At 44.9% G+C, this 20364-nt stretch overlaps 3 protein-coding genes across 5 annotated transcripts in view; 2 read left to right on the top strand and 1 right to left on the bottom strand.

Moving 5' to 3' along the window:
- DMC1 (DNA meiotic recombinase 1) overlaps positions 1 to 14843 on the bottom strand; it is a 31355-nt gene extending 16512 nt beyond the window's left edge. Inside the window, exons 1-2 of the mRNA XM_008931538.3 lie at positions 14739 to 14843; positions 11529 to 11677 (exon numbers count right to left, since the gene is read on the bottom strand). Coding sequence (XP_008929786.2) covers positions 11529 to 11677; positions 14739 to 14843 — 254 coding nt within the window. The remainder of the gene's footprint in view (positions 1 to 11528; positions 11678 to 14738) is intronic.
- A 77-nt stretch (positions 14844 to 14920) lies between these two features.
- Positions 14921 to 18271, top strand: CBY1 (chibby family member 1, beta catenin antagonist). Of its 3 annotated transcripts, none has more exons than XM_018080277.1 (5): positions 14921 to 15011; positions 15745 to 15855; positions 16547 to 16652; positions 16737 to 16852; positions 17714 to 18271. In XM_018080277.1, exons 2-5 carry the CDS (start codon positions 15778 to 15780, stop codon positions 17792 to 17794), a joined length of 381 nt encoding a protein of 126 aa, XP_017935766.1. In that variant the 5' UTR covers positions 14921 to 15011; positions 15745 to 15777; the 3' UTR covers positions 17795 to 18271. The 3 variants fall into 3 exon arrangements, with proteins under 3 accessions (XP_017935766.1, XP_017935765.1, XP_017935767.1); XM_018080276.3 differs by lacking the exon at positions 14921 to 15011 and adding an exon at positions 15067 to 15357; XM_018080278.2 differs by lacking the exon at positions 14921 to 15011 and adding an exon at positions 15324 to 15374.
- Positions 18272 to 18409: 138 nt separating this feature from the next.
- Positions 18410 to 20254, top strand: TOMM22 (translocase of outer mitochondrial membrane 22). The gene is given in 5 exon segments (XM_018080279.2): positions 18410 to 18550; positions 18652 to 18736; positions 18739 to 18769; positions 19041 to 19158; positions 19507 to 20254. Coding segments are annotated over 5 exon segments (420 nt in total). The 5' UTR covers positions 18410 to 18439; the 3' UTR covers positions 19582 to 20254.
- Positions 20255 to 20364: the final 110 nt, after the last annotated feature.

Raw genomic sequence — 20364 nt, forward strand, 5'->3', positions numbered from 1 at the left:
CAAAACACCAACCAGAGAATTCAGGAATGGGTATTTTTGTAAATGAAAAAGAAATAATCTGTATGTCAGCTATACAAATACAGTAAGTGATAGCAGTCCAAGCACCATAAAATTCACTATTTGAATAGAAGATTATGAAATTAGCAATTCTTTATTAAAAAAAAAAAGCAAACTGGGAAAATAAGACCACTCTTAAGCTTTGCAAAACCTAAGCCAAGTTAGAGGATTTATGGAGACATGCATCAGTATATCACATATGGTCTATCAAAAAGACAAAAGACATAAGAAAAGCTGTCCCTTTTGGGAACGCACAAGGAGTTTTTTATTTAAGGTAAAAAAAAGAAGACTAGTCATAGAAAACAATAGGACTGAAAGCAACATCAAGAGATTATCTAGCTCAAAGCTGAATCAGATGTTTGTTTGCCTGGGGAGGCTGTGGGTTTTCTTTCATCTTTTGAGGAAGAATCAGACAATTCCACTGCTTGGCTATCCTTGCCATTACCCTTATTTTCTCCACTTCACTATGCCATGCAATTTTATCTGTAAAAATATCCAGTATTCTTTGAACTAGCCTCTTGTTTTAAAATTTCAGATAACTGAGAGTCCAAGTCTTGCATTCATGTTTTTTTCTTCCCCAAAAGAGAAAAAATGCCAGCATAACCAGTTCTAAACAGTTCTAAAAAAAACAGCCTAACCTGATGGATGATGTGGTAGTGTGTACAGCTTGCTCTTACCTGCTCATGACTTTTGAGTCTAAAACCCTGTAACCATGCAGCCTTGTAATACAGTAATTTGCCATAACCTTTGTACTGAATTTGCAAGGCCTCAGGACTGGGGCTTGTCAGGTTTGCTTTGTTTGAACTTCTCTTGACCCTTCTGTATCTTTTACTTGGTTAGCTGTGACAGCAGTTTCCATAACTAACAAGGTCTATGGCTAATTTGTTTTACTTCTGTTTATCTGTGTGTGGTACAGTCATCATTTTATATAAATAGAAGTAACAAACAGTTATTCTGTGTTGAAAGAGAGTTACGACTAGCACAAGCATGCAGTGTAGAGAAATACAGGCGTAGTGCAATAGCAGAGGCCTTGAAAAGTGGGGACACAAGGTGGGCAGAGGAGTACAGGGATGTAAATGTAACAGGTGAGGCACAGGCTTGGCTCTGCAGACAGGATGGCTATGAACAACTCACCAGTGATCAGTCAAAGAAATGCTGACATGGAACTAGATTTAGGGGTAACAAAGAGAACAAAAAAAATAACAGCTAACATATGTAATGGGCACCACATACCATAAAATCAGATATAGTGTGGCACTGCAGAGCAATGAAGAAAGCTGTAAATGTGTGCTAGCAAGCATATAAAAAATGACACCAAGTGTATCTTAGAGCAAGGAAGGAGAAACTACCAACATGAAGATCATATTCTCCCAGCAAAGGACTCCAGGTGCTGACAACTCCCCATATCACCCACACACCAGAAAGAAACCACCAACCTTATGACTCACAGGAAGAGTGGACAGATGAGTGAAATACAAGGAAAAGAGGTAGAATCCAAGAAGTGTATGTGTTACCATTTTATAGAAGTACTCTTGTATTGTTATTCTTTCTATAAGTTGTATCTGGATCAATAATCATCCAACTCTCAAGATTTCAATTACACTAACAATAAATTTCTGACTTTAATTATACGTAAGGTGTGCTTCCTCTTTGCCCAGGAGCAAACTGTTGAGTGTCACTAACTAGTGTCTGACATACTTCTTATTTTCACTATTAGCTGATAAATTAGAGGAAACTCAAGGATTACCTGAGCTAACAAGCAGATCAGTAGCAGAATGGACAGACATGGATTAAGTGCATGGTTGCAGCTGCCTGTGCATTGCTGCCAGTGCATTGCTGCCTGATTGCAGCTAAAATTCAGTCCTTTAAAAATCTTATCACTGAGCATATTTCTGACCTATGCTAATATTTATTTTAAAAATATATCTTTTTAAAGCAGCTTTTTAATGTTCAACATTTCTTTCTGCTTGAGAGGCCGGTGCTGTGACCTTCTACAGTTTATCAATCTCTGCACAAAAATCTCTACTGAAAAAAAATGAAATGCAGTCAGTAAAATATATTAGTCTGAATCATGAAATGTATACTTTGGGAAGTACAGGTCTTTTTTTAAACTGTGAGAGCTTTCTAAACAGCTGTTGCAAATGCCAAAATAACTGCTCTTGACTAACTCCACATACATAGATTTTTGTTTTGTTCTACTTCAGCTTGATATTAACTTTATGATAAACAGAAGTAACAGACTAATTATGAAATAAGACTGCCCACATATATAGCTAAGTGGGAGTAGTAATTGCAGTTACATATATCTTTTTCATTTGAATTGACCTCCAAGATCAGATAAAAGTAGGATGAAGAAAGCAATAGTAAAATTTATTTGATATGAAACTGTTATCAGTCCTCAAATTTGGTGACAACGACACTGACAAGCTTGCATTTGAATTAAAGCTCAGTCATAGGCCTGGTTAAAGTCCATGGGTGAATATCTTAATTTCACTAAGTAAAACAGAAGAATTGGCTAAATATCCCTCTGCTCGCAGATTAAGTGGGAAGCCATCCCCCAAGGGAATGAAGTACATCACAAGGCCAGTCTGGCACCAGGGCTCGGCCTGATCAGACTACAGAGCATGGCCAGGCTCCCACTCTGCCCTAACACCCAACATTCCAGCCCTCAGAGTGAGCCAGATCTTTGCTTTAACCCAGCAGGGCATTATGCTTTGCATTTTCCCTATTTGTATTCCCTCAGGTGTTTATCTCAACAATAAAGAAGAAAAGATGAGATCAGGCAGCTGGGAGATGGGGAAGAGAGACAGTGTTGGATCAGTTTTGCCATTTAGTGGACTCTCACCATTCCTTTAGACAGAGGGACTTCTCTGGGACTGAATGCAAATACAGGGGGTAGAATTTGCCTGGTGGCAGCTGAACACATTAGTGCATGAGAGAAAATGAGAGAAGCAACAGGGGTTACTACTTTAGCAGGAAGCTGAGTCAGAAAACTTGATTTAACTGCAATAACTCATCAGAAAGGGAGTTAAAACAAGAAAATTGTTCACGGATGCATCTGCCATGCTGCAGAACACAGGACTGTGTGTTTAATCTTGACACCAAAGAAATTCCAACTCCTAATACAAACAAGCTGGAAGTACTGCAAATACTGTCTTAACTGTTATGGCCAAAAGCATCAGTGCTTCTCTAACTTATTCACACACCAGAATTGAAAATTAATTTGAAAAAGACATGAAGCAAAGCAGCTTTGTCCACCAAACATAGGACAGCAGAGTTTTCAGTGTTACAGCTCAAAAAAGCATAAATCATTGAATGTTTTTTTTCCCCTTTAATGCATTCCAGCTCACAGAAACTGAGTGCTTCTGTTGTCAAGTAGGGTGAATAATGACTTTGAGTACACTGCTCTGTTTGTACTCAGGACAGCTTTTTCATTGGCATGCTTCAGAAAGAAGAATGTATTTAAAGTGCAGCTGATAGAAAATTTTAAATTTCTAGGTCACAGCGGAATTCACTGGTCACATAAAAAATGGCATTTTACAGGAAAAAAACATTTTTAAATTCACATTTAGAAGAGGTTCAGCACTAGTATTTGAGACCTTTCTTCATTTAAAAAAAAGCTCCAAACTTTGAAGAGCCTCTACTTGAAAAATGAATCATTTTCGCAGTGTCTCCACGTTCCTTATGAGTTTGGAAAAGCTAAGGTTTTCTAGTTCAGCCTCTCAGTCAGTATCAGCTTTTCTTTTAAACCAATCATATTTCAGAACTGAACATGCTCTTATTTGGCCAGTTTTCTACTCTTGGCTTTGCCTGCTGCTTCTGCAAGTGAGTTTGTGTGTAAACTACAAAAAAAACCCCAATGTTGCTCCATTTGTATTCCATATGTTCGCCAGGCTAGTGGCCAGAAGAGATCATAAGCAGTACGTTTTTCAAATCCCAAAACTTAGATAGGCATTGAGTGCATCATCATACAGTTATTTTTACTTTATAATAATATTTAAAGGTCTCAGGAATTGTAATGGTCTTTAAAATACTGTGTTTCCTTGATTTTGCTACACATAAAACCTTAATTTTCAGTAATGTTCAAGCTAATAATTTTTTCAGTCTTGAACCTTTAAACTTCAGAGATCCATTAGCCTGATTATTCTTGTTTAATCCCTTGTTCTTCTTTCCTTTCATTACCATGGTTTCTTTATCAGCCTTACTGGAATAGAGTTTCTTTATTAAACATTTCTGTGTCCATATTTGAAAAAAGGCTTTTAATCTCTCCTCCTTGTGTTTTTGCTGAATGGTGATTATAAATGATGTACCTGTGTCTTTGAAACTCTGTGCAGATGCACAACTACCACTCAATAACAAATCCCACTGGGGTTCAATATATCCCAGTATTTCCTAGTGCAATCTTTCTTCCTGTTTTGTCTATCCCTCACTGTTGTTTTTCCACTGTATTATTAAGGCACCACTTCCTGTTTTAACAGCCAGGCAATCCAAGACAGAGGAATAGGTCAGAGTTTCTGATGCCAAATTTCACACATGACCTCTGTTCTTAGGGCAGTGAGTATCAGACAAGAAGGAAATCAGACAACACTCAAATATTTGATTTCAAAATAGTATTCAGTATTGGACTGCCGCCATGAGATGTCCCCAACTGATCAGCAAATTGGAGATAAGAAGCTGAAGAGAGCAACAACAGTCTTGCATCCCAGCCATTTGTAAGAAGCGACTGAGTGGCCTTGAAGAACTCTCTCTAAAGTTAAAGCACCTATAAACCAGCTCAGGAGTCTGAACTGTCTGGGCAAAGGACTCTTCTGGGTGTTGCTTCAGGAGGAACTCAAGTATATTTGATAGGGAAAAAAAGGCAGGGAAGGAAATTCCTGATACAGGCACAATAAGTAAGCAGTATATAGTTTGTCACCAACACTGTATTGAAATTCCCAAAGAACAACTGGTGAAGGAAGCCTGTTGAGAAGCAAACAAAGCTAAAGTCTTCAGAACTGTCATAATTATAAGTCTAAAAATATATCCAAAGCACAAAGGTTTGGAAGCTGTACTTGCCTTCAATGCAACAGAAGTTGTTTAAGCTCTCTTAGAGGACCTGCTTCCAGCAAAAGGAGTAAAGTCCTCTCACCCATTCTTCCCAGTAAGACAAAAGGCTTTAAGGGGGCACAGGCAAGGGACCTTAGTGGCTTAGGGACAGAATCTGTGCAGAAAAACTGACAAAACCCCAACATTAAGTTGTGCAAAGCAATCCCACTTCCACATTGCCTTTATATGAGCAACTACCGTTAAGAATCTTTTTTTTTTTTTGTATTGTAGGGCATATTTGGGTGCCAACAAGATCAGCTATGTCCGCTGGAGAGAGAAAAATTAACTCCATCTATGACATCATCTCCTTCTCCAAACACTGCGTCACCTCTCTAGAATGAGGTGCTATTTTTAGTCTTCTCGTTTCAAGCATATGTTGAGACCGCTTCCAAACGCTTTTCTTCTTATCCATTTCAAGCTTTGCATCTTGGGTGTGGAGGTCTGAAATATTAAATGTCAGCAGTCCCTATTCCCTTTGCCTAGTACATGTCAGTGAATCCAAGGAATACCTAAGGAAGTTATTTGCACTAACTAGGCACACAAAAGAACATGTGCACACAAGCAGCTGTGATGGGTCCCAGCTGTGATGGGTCTAGGATTGACAAACACATACACATCTATGTACACACACTCAAATGGTGAGCACATATTATAGCATAGCAAAGGTCTTCACAACAACAAGCCTGCAAATTCTTAGTAAAAGAAATAGTATTTTACCGTTTTTTCTCCATTTTGTGCATGGAAAAGTCACTGGTTTGTATTTAACCTGTTTGGACTTGGAAGACTTTGCTTGTTTGATGAGGTTGGTACTTGCTAGAAGCTTCTCCGTGTCTCAGTTTCTTCAAGAAAAATGAAAGGCAGAAAAAATGTCAGAAATTTACCACGATGGTAGGATTTATTCCTTAATTCTCATGTATTCCTTTTAAAAAGTCTAGCCCATCCCCAAGTGAAATATAGCTGTTTCTAGGGCAGCCAGTAATGCTAGCAGAATCACATTGCAGTCATGGGAAAAGAAGTAAAAACATCCTCTCCTGCTGAAATGGCAGGAGAAATTTCAGGGTCATAGAAGGCAATTGTAGGCTTCCAAAACAGCAGTGACACCAGGGTAATGCCTTTACCTAGTAAAGAGTAACTGATGGAACTATTTCATAAAACTCACAGCCAAGTGAGCTGTCTCCAACAGAAACAATTTTGGAACATTTCTTCCCTCAAGATGTATTGACTCTATAAACTGCTTTAAAAAATTAATAAAGCACAACACAGTTGTGTGTTTCAGTGTGTGGATCTGGGTAAAAAAACGGTTCTAACATCACATGGTTACTGTATTTTTCTAAGCCAGTTTTATAAGCAAACTAATCTCTCCCAAATATCCCCTCCCATAATTCCTCAGTGAAATGTGTTTTCCCCTTGCCACTCCACAGTGACAAAGCAGCACTGGTAAGGGGGAGTTTTCTAACACTATAATGGCAAGACCCCTGACTGTGGCAGGAGGAATGTGACTGGCAGCATGGCAGTATCACTGTGATCATACTTAAATATAAGCACAGACAGGAATTCCAAAGAAGAAAAAGTGACCTGGATTCCAGCAGCATTGCTCTAATAATGTCTATTAAAATAAAAAATAAACCAAACTCAATTTAGCTTGGTCAAGAGAAGCAGAAGATGTTGCTTCCACTTGTTGACAGACGTGACAGCACAAACTTCCATTACAAAAATATGTAGAAATCAGCAAATTGCAAACTGAGTAAGTTGTGTGTTATGCCAAGAGAAATCATCTGCAGCGTAATTATAGAAGAAAATATTTGCTATACCTAATTTCAGACTTTAGGGAGAATAACTAATTTCCTGCCAGCTTGTTTTCAAAGGCTCTAGATTTTAACAGACAGGCTTGTGAGTGATTACCTGTTTTTTCTCCCCATCCCACCTCCCCTCCTCACTTCCATGTACAATACCAGAAAACCACAAAGTGCTGAACAATATTGGCGTTGTTCTTAACTTCAATTTAAGAGCAATATAATTCAGTTTCTTTCCAAAGCATTTGTAGAGAAATAAATTATTGACTCTATCAGCACTGGCTTTAAATATCTCACTGGCTTCTGTATCCAGTTCAGCATTTCCAGCCTCCAATTCAATGCAGCCTCTACCACTACCACTTCTTCCACTGCTCATAATTTTTCCATGCCATTTTGCCCAACTATCTCTCTTGTTTTTTTATTTTCTCCCTTACTTTCTTTGCTCCCTGTGCTTAGAACTTTTCCTTTCTTTGTCTGACAAACAAGCATTATTTTCTTTCTCCTAAACAACTGACAAAAACCATGTCTAAAGATCCAGTGAATTTCTATTAGACATTTCAAAGTAATTTGCTATTCTGTATCCAAGTATAGTGGTAATGCTGTTGCATTATAGTCCATCATCTAGGTCATCCAGGTCCCAAGAAATCAAACCAGAAATTAAATTAGACGCTCATAATTAAAGAGCAAAAGCTTAAGTGCCTGCAGTTCCGATTGCCTGCAAGATAAATGCTTATTATGGAGCATTTTGGAGAGTTTCATGACTTATCTAGGTGACTAAATATCAAATTTGGATATTTGTTTTGGATGCTGCAATCCCCATTTTTTACTGACTTGATTATCACTACTTGCAGCCCATTGCACACTGGCTCACCTGTCTCAATTTCCATTACTAGCTTTCCTGTGTTCTACACAAGGCTTGACACCCTGACACGATCCCTGACAACAAGTTATCACTACCAGTTGTTTAATCTTGGAACTGAAGTAGCACATTACTTCAGCAGTAAATGAATGAATGAATTGTGAGAACAGCCTGTCTGCTGACCCATGAAAACAATTTCGCTTTCTTTCAGGCCGAGAAGATTTAAATCTTCAGAGACTCAGATTTTCATCTGCTTTTATTTCCAAACTGAATCAAATTACACAGATGTGTGAGCTGGGAGCCACTTTCTAAATATGACATGCCTTCCCTCCCATTAAAAAGATGAGATTCTTTACAATATTAAGCACTTGGTGCACAAAGTTAAGTATAAATTTCCCTATATCACATTCTTCTCTTACTTCTTTTCGAAAGGAAATGTCTGCTGTACCTTGGATCTTGGCCGGAGAGTACAATATAGGCAGCGAGTGTTGTCTGGGGAACTGATGACCTTCAATGAGCAAAAATCCCTGAAGAGCAAGTGAAGTGCAACAGGTGCTTGTGGGGCATGTGTTTGAAATTAAGATGAATAAACACCTGCTGAGGACTTTTTTGTGAAGACTGTGAGGGGATAAAAACCCAGGGCTTCCTTTGTTCGGGGTCCCTCCTCGGAGGCACCACACTCAAGCTGTCATTCTGTTATTGCATGAAGATTAAATTATTTTAAGGATCCAGATGTCTGAGCCTCTGCTATGGGAAACCCTGGCTTGAGCCAGTAAGGAAACCTGGTCTGACCGTGTGAGTGTGGGATGTGTAGGGAGTCAGGCAAGGCACCCATTGACTCCGTGGAGCCGCCCGCTGCAAAAGGGCTTTGGCCCAAGTGTGACTGACAGAGTAGGTCCTGAGTGGTCAGACTGGAAAGTTTCCTTAAGAGTAATGACTCCTTCTAATGAAAGCCTTGGCTTCTGTGACACATCCACTTGCTGGCTGCACATATTTGTGAATATATTTTTATCCTGCATTCTCGTACAGAGTGCTTACCAGTCTTCTCTGGACTGCTTGTCATCTTGAAGGAATCTGGGGAAGGGAGGCAGAGTGAAAAACACAGTTCCTAAGTTTAGAATCCAAGACTTAGTTTATGTTTTATTTTAAGTTTATGCAGAGAGACCACCCTCCATTAAGGCTCATTATGCTTGGGCATTCAATGCAAATTCAAAATTTTTATTTTCAGGGTTTGCTTTCCCTTGTGAACTAATGAAGATCCTGCTTTACTGCTGCTGAACACACTGACAAGGTACAGCCACTTACATGGCAACTGTTGAGCTATCAAGACCACCTTCTACCTGATCCTGGTATGTCTCATATTTGCATCCCTTGCTACGCCAGGAAACAACCCAGAATTAAGACAGGAAACAAAAAACAACCAAATCTCACATTTACTGCTCTAAATACTACTATACCTGGCCTTCCCAGGCCTCATAGGAATGGGTTCTAAATTGCTGTCCCTTGGGTAGCACAGACCATTGGTGAACAGTATTCTGCATTCCTCAAAAGCCTGAAAAGCAACCACAAGAGCTGACAGCAGATACCCAGAACTGGAAAGGACTGGGCCAAACAGTCCATTGTCATGTTGCTGCAGACACCACATCATCTAAAGACCACATTACTTTCAACTTTTGCTTTTGGTAAGAGGCTATCCATAGGCATACCTTTCTGACACAAAGAATTAGTGCAGACTAAGACCTATAGATCAAGGCATCCTGGGGAGAAAAATGACCACCCAGGTTGGGTATGAAATTCTTATTTTGAATAGCAGGATCTAGGGAGAATGCTTGCATCAGTGTTCCCATGACTTTGGTGACAGCGGATTGTTCATCTTGAATTTTTCTGGTTCCAGCTGAGAATAGTCTCCAGTTCTTGGAGTTCATAGCATGCCTAAGTGAAAGCATAGAAGGAACAGTGAAAGAACATGGAAGAAGAAAGAATATTTAGCACTTCTCTCCGATCTCTATAGCATGCTATACACACTGAGCTTCACAGTATCTCACTTGTTTGTATGGACAAAGCACAGCTGATGTTCACCTATGGCCTGATATAAAATCAGCTTAGAAGGGGATTTAGAATACAGGCCCTGTTTGCTCTCCCTTATAAACAACACAGCAGCAAAGCCTGAAGGCTGAACATCTTGTCTCCAGCATCTGCCAGCTGTGAAGGGTTACAATAGAGCACAAAACATCAACGCATACGCAGAGATCCTTGAGACCCTCTCACTGCTATTCCCTTTCCCTGCATCCACTCATCAGGAACTTACAGACTGGAGGTTTAATATTTCATCATTTCCTAGAAAGGACATGTTAAGTGATCCATGGAAACAGATGACTGTGAAAGTAAGAGACAAAAAGAAGAAGGAAAATACAGATGTGGAAGCAAGCAAAGAGTAGCCAGGTAATAGGAACAGAGTGAAATAGAGCTTAACACGAGTTTTCACTGCTGTGTGAGCAGCACGTATTCTCTGAGCCTTCAGTCTCCCAGTCACTAAGGACAGCCTCGTGGCAAACTCTGTCTGGAAGTGATGGATTCTTTCCAGAGTGCGTGAGTGGCTCAACTGCCTGTGTATTTGTGTAAACTCTTTTAAGTGAATAGTGTGGCCAGAATGGTGAGCGGTGATCTGAAAACCTCAGAGGCCTAGGAACTTTGCATACATCATCATGGCTTCATTTATGCTTTTTCTGCTTCTTAGAGCAGAGGATATGTGTTATACACATTAGCACATATAAGAAAAGGTCCAAGTAAACAAATGTAAACATGTAAAATGCATATGTGTGAATTCAGGGAAGGAGGGCAGGAACTGGGTTTGAAAGAGAAGGGGCTACAGCTTGCAGGAGCCGCATTTCCTGCAAGGAGCAAAACTATTCTCACCTATCATCCATTCTGAAATTGCATTACAAAGCTGTGTCTTGGACTCATCAGCACTGAAACATGATCTTGGGAAACCAGCACAGAAGCAGATATACAAGGCTTGACTCAGCAATGAAGAGAAAAAAATAGGGTTTAAGGGGAAAAAAGGCAAATCTAAATACTTTTTAGTTAAGAGATCACGGACACACTGTTCTTTTGAATAACAAAAACTACATTTCAGCTAAAGCAATGACTGCAGCTTTGAAGAGCCAATAATTAAGGAAAGAAGTACATGATTTGGTAAAAAAGAAAGGATGAAAACGTTTCTCCTTCCCCCTTTCTTTAAAGGTCATGTTAGCAAAACAGAACAATCAGACAGACTGTTAGTGCAGATATTTAGAACTTTTCGGAGACAATAAAAGCCAGCTGTGAAAAGTGAAAGAAAATTAAGAACCCAGGAATAAGTAACTAAAAGAGAGAAGGCAGAGGCAAAGAAGGGGAAGGCATATTCATTGGGTAATAGAGGGCAGACGGGAGTGACTAGAAGTCAAACCTGTGCTTTACTTCATTTTATTATTTTACTTAAGTCACTAAGAGCTTTACTATCCAGAAGACAAAGGCATGAACTTTCCTGGCTGTCACTGAGGGATTCAATGCAGGGATACCATCTGTGACACTCCATTATTCCCAGAACTTACAGTACAACTAATAGTTGGATATTAGGATTCCTGCAATAATAATAGATTCTAATAATAGATGCCTGCACAGTACTCTGAAAAATCTATGTTTATAGATAAGTATTAATTTCAGATTACTCCTGTGGGGATAGGTTTCTCTACCTCTTTTTGCTGTCCTTGTGCTTTCTTTGCCTAGCCGTAAGCACTGGAACGAGGGCCTCCTGGTGGTGGAATCGGCGGCAGTCAAGCAGGAGGAAAGCACAATTCTTCGCAAAGCGGTGAAACGGCTGTTCTTTTATCTCTTGAGTTGGCTATAATGAAAAGAAGAAACACAGAGAGAAAAAGATGTGTCTGCTTTGTCAGTAAAATATAGGTGATGTATTTAATATCTAGGATACTAAAAGAAGGGATGTCATTAACTGCAGAGCACTGAGGCAACAGGAATTACCTCACTACTGAAAAAAATTTAATTGGGCAGGGAATTAATTTCACTATCCCAAAATAGGTTTTATAGGTCTCAAAATCAGTCTCATTTAGCCCACCAGGCAATGTAGCAAGTTTCAAGCAGCAATAATTACAATAAATACTCTTTTTTACATCAGAGTAAGCTTAGAGTAAGCCTACTGAACTCACCAGTCAGTGGGGGTTCCCTAAAATTATTGATATAACAGAGAACAATAATAATCCCATAGTGTATATGAAAAAAGGCAAGAGAAACACTATGGAGTTAAAAGCAGCTCTGAGACTACCTAAGCTGTAGATTCTCTATCGCTTGTGAACCAAAAAAGCTGAAGAAGATGCTCCAAATTAGGCTACCAAGAACAGCTTGGGTCTATTCCAAAACTTCCACATTGCCATGTGCTGCAGCCCCATCTTCATCCTGTCAATCTCCCAGCCTTCCACCAGTGTTCCCAAAGATGTCTTCGTGAGAACATACACAGCTTCCTTGCACAATGACTGTGATATGCAGTTTCTTCGCCATTTAATGAGCTTTTGCAGGACCTAAGTGATCTCTAGTTATTGTCCCGGCAGAGAGTGTGTGTGCTGGGCATTCACTTCCCCATAAAGCACCAGGCACTGTACTATGCCATGATGCTTTTAGCATCGTTCAAAATCATATGTCAAACTACCCCCTGGCAGGAGAACAATGCAATACATCGAGAGGCAGTGCTCGAAACAGCAATGGTCAGCTCTTGTCTCGGTATCTACCTGATGTGAGCAGAGAAACAACTATGAAAAGCTGCTGCCAGAATAGCCCAGGAGGTTGGTGCAGCAAGGAAATTCCACAGCATTTTTCAAGGAAATGGAGTCTGGCAAGAAATGAAACTTAGTAATGCCATGCCAAAGAAGAAAGATTCCTTAAGCAAATCACAGCGGAAATCAGACACTGAACCTCTTTCTCTCAGTCTCCAGGAGAAGCTTTCTGAACTCTCGTTCACAAGCCCTACCAACTGTGAGACTATTCACACAGGTATTACCCACCATGCACACAGCCATCAGGCACACACAGAAGGAAGCATTCACCCCACGTGCCAAAGTAGTAGGGTTGGGCTGCCTGGCCTTTTCAGAGTCTCTGCTCCACAGAAAGAGGCTGTCAGGGAATCACGGTGAGACCCTGGATACATGAGACAGTTTAATTTTACAGTAACTATAATGAATTACTTCAATACTCATCCTGCTCAGTGCAAGGAGAACTCAGGCAACAAGTGGGCTGAAACATAGAGGTTTCTTCTAGGAAGGTGAACATTACTCCCCCTGTGTTATTGGCAGGGCATGTCCTGACCGGCGCTTCTTGACATCTGTCATTGGTCCCCCTCCCACCCCTGCAATAAAAAACCCCTTAAGTGTTTACAAAGGAAACATATGTGCCTTTGTTTCTGAGCAACTCAGGGAGATGCATCTCTCACCTGGAGCTCTTCAGGTCTGAGTATCTGTTTGGAAACTCAGAAATTTTCAGTGCATATAATGAACGAAAAAGAAGAAAGTGAGTGTTAAGATCTCAGCCCCTCATTATCCTATGTGGTCTTTGGCTCTTATAAGCACCCAGGATAGCTGCATTTTTTTTTTTCAGTTCAAAACTCTAATTCTACATTCTCTCAGCTTTTCTTCCAAGACTCTTGCCCTCATTTATGTGGACCTTCATATTTCTTATCCAATGGGTATTAAATGCTGATAGAAGCCATGACTACTTCACAAAGACTTTGCTCAGAATGGCAAGTTTTTATTCTACTTTTAAGGGTGTTGGTTTCCCCACATACAATATAATCACTTCTCTTACTGCAAAAATCACTAATTTCCAGTGCACAGACTCTAGTACACCAGGTCAGAAGGCCACTGTGTTTATAGCATGTATCCTGCAAGAAACAGACATTGCTTAACTGGACTACCAGAAGATAGTGCAGCACCAGAGATTTTTCTTGTCTCTAGACACCGGGTTTAATTGTGGTATCTTTTCAATTTTCATTCCAAGTGAATCATTTTCTGGTTCACTTCAGGCAGGGTGCCAATTAAGCACTCTGAGAATGAAAGACTGTTGGATTTTTTTTTTCCCCTGGAGTATTAATACATGTACAAACCAAAGTAAAAGGTTGGTGATTTTCTTCTTTTCTTCTCCTTTTATCTGCCTGCCCCCCCCCTTTTTTTTCTTCTTTTCTTTACTGTTCCCTTTTAACCAAAGTCAGCATCTTAGTATCTCATTCATCTAAAATTTTCAGGAAAGCCCCAGGAAGTCCTCAACAGAAGCTTTTCTAACAATGAAGCAAGTAAATTCAGATCACTAAATTCTAACATATTGGAGAAATATTTTATAATTTAGGAATGGCATTTTGCCCCTGCAATATAAAAAGTACTGGTGATATCTGCTACATACCCCTGCTGTTCATTTAAAATATTATCCAAACTAACTGCCACAGCCACCTCCTGTGGAATACAAGCCAGCAAGTAACACAATAAAACTAAATGTATTCCATCATGTGCTGAAAGGGAGGACTTTGCAACGTGTGCAGGAAATCAGGACGCTGGGACTGCTTCAGAGAAAGGCATGTGAGGAGCTGCTCCTGTGAAGTCACTGTGCCTGGAGGTGTGTAAGGAAAGACTGGACGTGGCACTTGGTGCCATGGTCTAGTTGACACGGTGGAATTCGGGCATGGGTTGGACTCGATGATCTCAGAGGTCTTTTCCAACCTAATTGATTCTGTGGTTCTGTGGGATACTTCCCTCTTCAGCTCCTCACCCATCATCCCCTGAACACACGCAGTCCAGGACTCCAGACCTCCTCCACTTTTTCTCCCATGTTCCCAAGCAAGGAAGGGTTCTCTGCCTAACGGCTTATAGGTATTTATCTGAAAAACAAACAACAAACAAAAATCCCACCCAAAAGAATTTTAGAAAGTCTTCCAACCGACTCAAGCATTTTCGGGAGGGTGCCAGGGAAAGCGCGGATAGCACATCACAACTTTGACGCGAGAAGAGCCCCATCCACCGCCCCAGCCACTCGCCCCCGTCTCCCGACCACGGGAGGCGGAGCGGACCGGCGGATCCCGTCGCCACGGCAACGCGGCGGCCGCAAACCGCTCCCGGGACACGCGGCGGATCCCACTGGGGACGGACGGGGAGCGCCGGGAGCCAGCGCGGCCCAACGGAGAGGTGCGGGGCCCCCCCGTCATTGAGGCGAAGCCCGATGGAACAGCCCGGCCCAACCGCCCCCGCAGCGCGGGGCTGACCCTACCACTGCGGGGCGGGGGTGTTCCTCGTCGGTTCTGCTCTCGCCGAGCCCGCTGCTTTCGCCAGTGAGATGCCGGGAGGGAAAACAGAACAAAGGAGCATCCCGATGGCGGCCCGTGCGGGGAATAACGCCCTGCGGTGCTCCTCTCGCAGCTCCTCGGCGTGCCCGTAGGGTGGTACGGCCCGTGCCCAGCCGGTGCCGGGGGATACCGCGCGGCGCGGGGGATACCGGCCGAGGGCAGGGGGCGCGGGCAGGGAGGGGACACAGGTGAGGAGAGGGCACAGGTTGGGAGGGGGCACAGGTGAGGGCTGGGGGGGCTGTGACGCTTTGCACCCTCTGTCCCCCATCCCAGCTTGTTCACGTGGCAACAGAGGTGCGACGGAGGTGCCCGTGGAGGGCCGGTGCTGCCGGGCAGTGGTGGCGGGTGGGCAGCCAGGTACCCCCCAAACCACCATCTCAGCCTCTCTGAGAGCCAGGGGGGCACTGCCTGGGGAGAAAGGGTGCGAGGGCTGGTGTTGGGTGGAAACCGGGCAGCGTCAGTGCTGGAAAATGGGCAGCTGAAGCAAACCTCTCCCCTGCCAACGTAGCTGCCTTGTCACATCACTGCTCCTGTCCCACAGCCTCAGACCAGCCCTATCCCTCCTGCTCTTTCAGGGAGCCTCCTGGAAGCCCGGCCAGCAGCACGTGATGCCCCTGTTTGGGAACTCCTTCAGCCCGAAGAAGACCCCCCCCAGGAAATGGGTCTCTCTCTCCAACCTGCACTTTGTGAGTCCCAGTGCCCATGGTTTGCTGCAGGAGTACTTGCTTGGTAACCGGGGTGGGTGGCTCCTGCTGTGAGTACCGTAACCCTTACAAGAGCTCCCAGCTTCTTCTGGGAGAGGACTAAGTTCTTCACCCAGAGGGTGGTCAGGCACTCGAACAGGCTCCCCAGAGAAGTGATCACGCCACCAAGCCTGACAGAGTTCAAGAAGCGTTTGTACAACACTCTCAGACATGTGGTGTGACTCTTGGAGCTGTCCTGTGCAGGGCCAGGAGTTGGACTCGATCCCCGTGGGGTCCTTCCAACTCAGGATATTCTATGATTCCAGCTGTGCTGCTCTATTCCTGCAGTGCAGCCCCATTTCTGATCACCAGTGACCATATATAAAACTAGAAATGGAATAGCTCAGGGAAAGATCATTGTTACCCTACATGCAGTCCAGAACCATTTCACTGAAAACTCCTCACCAGTGGTCTTCAAACCCAGGGAGATGAGTGTGTGTTTGGGTGGGAGAAAGTGCAGGGATGGTAGTGAGAAGCCAGTTGTCTACTGCAGCAGTACATGACCAAGCAGGATTCCAGGATCCAGGGCCATTTGGACCAGCATCTTCCATTTTAATGCCAGTCACTAAGAAATGGGAGAGCAGGGGGTGGCTTGGAATTCTGCGGAATGCTGAGTGTGATCTTCTCCCTGCAGATGGATAGATCCACCCGTGAGGTTGAGCTGGGCCTGGAGTACGGCACCCCCTCCATGAACCTTGCTGGCCAGAACCTGAAGTTTGAAAATGGCCAGTGGGTGTCAGGTAGAGTGCAGCTCAGCTTGTTTTGGTCTGAAGTAGCCACGGTTGGCTGACAATCTATATTTTGACCTCTTTCTTTCCTCCCAGAATCAGGAAGCTTCACGGGGGATCGCAGGGAATTGCAGCGCTTGCGCAAACGAAACCAGCAGCTAGAGGAAGAAAACAACCTCCTTCGGCTGAAGGTGGATATTCTGCTGGACATGGTGAGTCTTCACCCTATTCCTGCCTGCCCATAGCAGTGGAGATTCCTCGGGGAAGGGCCAAGTGAAGGGTGCTGGGACTGCTGAAGGAGGCTGCTCCCACTGCACCTTGCTTTCTGCCTTACCCTGCTGTGCAGCATTCATGTAACAGTGAAGTGACTGGGAGTAGAGCCTGATCTGCTCTGTGAGGAGAGAGAAAGGTTCCCCCTGCACCAGAGCTTGTTGTGAATGCTGTGGCTGAGGAGAGGGCAGCGCCTGCAAGCGCCATGTCTCCTCTTTCCCCTTCTGCACAGAGAATGGCATTTTTCTTGCCACTCTGGCCTCTGCCCTAACTGTGACACTGAGTTATAACCACCCTCTCTGGTCACAGAGGATTAAAACTTCCATCTGCTGTCATGAGGGACATGACATCTGTTCTGTGTTTAAACTTGTGGATGAAATAATTCCCAAGCCCTAAATAAACCAAAATTCAGCCTTATCCTAAGATCACAACTTTTGTGCTTAAAATCTGGAGAGACTTTCAGTGAAATAGAACACGTGTATTCTCCGTCTATTAAGTGATTTAGCCTTTATGTCAGTCTGGACAAATACTCATTCCTTTATTTTCCTTCCTTACTCTTCACATGTTTTGAAACTGGCAAGTGGCTTTTGTGGCTGGAGCACTGAGCAGAAACCCTAGCTGTTCTCCAGGTTTTCCGGGTGATCTCAGTGAAGTGTGACATGGCAGCTTCCCCCTTGCTCAATAGGAACAAATTCCCTTCTGCAGGTCCTGGCTCGCAGTGGCAAATTTCAACTGTGCTGTGAAGTCAGAGAAGCCTCACAAGCTTTTAACTCACTCTTGTCATAATTTGCTATGTGTTGCAGCTCTCCGAGACCACCGCTGAGTCCCACCTGATGGAGAAGGAGCTGGAGGAGCTGAAGCAGCACAGCCGGAGGAGGAAGTGAAGAAGAGGTGGCTGGAGAATGGGGCTGGCTCTGGGTCTTGGCACACAGGATGCCAGGGCCAGCTTGGGCCTCCCAGCCACGTTGGTACTGTGTGTAGGTACTTTGTTTCATGGGACCAAGAGTGACGAGATGCCTCCAGCATTGTGCAGTGCCGTGATGTTGCTGATGGTTGGTTTGGCACCGCAGCACTGTTAAAATTAACACGTTTTTTCTCAGAGCACTTTACCTTGCAGCAACCCAGCATAGATACCCTTCTCTCCAAGGCAGCCGGACAAGGGCGGTGGAGAAGATCCCTCTCCGTGCGGGCTCCTCCTTGCCTTAGGAAGGCAGGGAAACCCCTGCCCCCTCCAGCCTGTCCCCCCATGGGGAGCCCGCGGAGGCTCGTACAAGCCTCGCCGCCTGCCTTGGGCGAGCGGGATGCTGGAGTTGCGCGTTCTCGAGGGTTTTGCATAATCTACATAAAACCTCGCCTTTAAAACACGATCTGTGGGTGTTTGTGTCGGTCGCGGCTGCGCTGGGGGCGCGGCGGGGGTCCATCGTTCCTCGCGCGCCGGGGCCGCTGCCTCCCCGGGGCCGGGCGGCGGGAGGGCCGCCCCGCTTCCGGCGGCGCTCCGCCGCCGCTCCCCTCCGTCCTGTCTGGTGGCGATGGCGGCCGCGGCGTCCCCTGTCCCGGAGGAGCTGCTGCCCAAGGGCGGCGCGGGCAAGGCCGAGGAGCTGGAAGACGAGCTGGAGGAAGAAGAGGAGGACGACGAGGAGGTATCAGGGCGAGCGGCGGCGTGGCGCGGCGGGCGGGCCGGGCGGGCGCGGTGACCCGCGGGGCCGGGCGGCAGGGCCTGACACGCTGGTGCCGCCCGCAGCTGGACGAGACGCTGGCGGAGCGGCTGTGGGGGCTCACGGAGATGTTCCCCGAGAGCGTGCGATCGGCGGCGGGGGCTACGTTCGACTGTCGCTGACGGTAGCGCAGAAGATGTACAGGTGAGGGGGCGCGGAGCCCCTCGAAGCGGGCCCGGCTGGCCGGGGCGGCTTTGGCGCGGGTAGCGCAGTGCGGGGCCGGCGGGCAGCGGCAGGGCCGCGCTTTGTTTCTGGGCGGCGCGAGGAGGGCGGGGGTAAGGTGCCACCTGGAGCTCGGGGGTGGATTTGGGGGAAGGCTTTTGCCCGTGGCGCAGAAGGGAAGCGTGGGAAGGGAAGTTGGTAAGAAGTGACTAAAGAACTGATTCTAAATCCTAATGTTCTTTCTCCTTGCTAGATTCTCTAGGGCAGCTCTGTGGATTGGGACCACCTCCTTCATGATTCTGGTTCTTCCTGTCGTCTTTGAAACGGAAAAACTGCAGATGGAGCAACAGCAGCAGCTGCAGCAGCGACAGGTGAGGCGGGAACAGCCCAGCCCTCTCTCCTAGCCCTGCAAAGTCGGCTGGGAGTGCCAGTGCCTCCCCCTGTGACCAGCTGCTGCGGGAGAGGAGTGCACTGTTACACACTGTGGCCTCACTCATCCCACCAGATTCTCCAGCTGGATGTTCCGGTGGGACAATCTGGCAAGCACAACCTGGCTTTCTCCAGCTGAGATAGGCTTTGAGGGACTGGAATAGCTGAAACAGGGGCTGTGGTCAGACACTGACCTCGGCTGTGGCACTGCCAGTACCTGTAGGAGGGGGGACAGGGTGGGAATCCTTCCTGTGTCCTTGAAGCCACTCAACCAATTGTTTTCCTTTCAGATCCTCCTTGGACCCAACACAGGGCTCTCAGGGGGAATGCCAGGGGCCCTGCCTCCGCTGTCTGGAAAAATCTAATTTGCAGAAGCTGAGTTGGATTCATATCAAGTGGGAAGACCTTGCGATTATGATATATTGAACTGTTGATTTGTTGGGTCAGGGCATTTTTTCCTTTTGTTTGTTTTTGGTTTTGGTTCTCCTTTGGGACATTGACCTGTTCACAACGAGGGGGGGAAGCCCCTCCTCTGGACCTGATGACGGTTCCTGTCTGCATCCCCCCTCCTGTAGAAATCATGAGTATTTCCTTTTATTCAATCACTATGCCATAACCAGGTACTGACTTGGACTGGGGGAGCTCCTCTGCCAGCTTCCTTGCCCCTGCCCCCCCCAAACCACCCTGGGGCACAGGTCAAGCTTTGAAAAGCAGCAGTCAGAGAGGACAAATTCCTTCCTGCCTGACTCGGAGCTGAAGGACACCGGTGGCAGGAGTGACTTTTGCAGCAGAGAAAGGAGGGGTGCAGGTGGCAATCCATACCCCATGGAAAACACTCTTTGGGAAGATGTGTCTGCAGAAACACTTTCACTGTAGCTCTGTGTGTGTGTGAGAACAGAGGGAGCAGCAGGCCAGGTTTGAGACGATCACATCCACGCAGATTCTCTGCCTCATAAAGTAGAACTTCAGATATCAGCTGCGTATTTTTTTGTATGGAATATTAAATAAATCCAACCTGAGCAGTGTGATTTTAATAGATGTCCTTGAGGGAGGCTCAGTTCTTTCAGAGCTGTTGGGAGCTTTGTGTGTAGGGACCTCTCCATTTCATGCACTTCCTGGCAACGGGGAAGGGACTGACATGGCTCTGT

The sequence above is a fragment of the Manacus vitellinus genome, unplaced genomic scaffold (assembly GCF_001715985.3).
Source record: "Manacus vitellinus isolate BGI_N305 unplaced genomic scaffold, ASM171598v3 scaffold_5_pilon, whole genome shotgun sequence".
Lineage (NCBI taxonomy): Eukaryota > Metazoa > Chordata > Aves > Passeriformes > Pipridae > Manacus > Manacus vitellinus.

Excerpts from the sequence above, each read along its gene's own strand:
- CBY1 (XM_018080277.1), top strand. The coding sequence starts at position 15,778 with ATGCCCCTGTTTGGGAACTCCTTCAGCCCGAAGAAGACCCCCCCCAGG. Across the intron at positions 15,856-16,546 it reads CTCTCTCCAACCTGCACTTT|ATGGATAGATCCACCCGTGA; the intron begins GTGAGTCCCAGT and ends TTCTCCCTGCAG. Across the intron at positions 16,853-17,713 it reads TGGATATTCTGCTGGACATG|CTCTCCGAGACCACCGCTGA; the intron begins GTGAGTCTTCAC and ends TATGTGTTGCAG.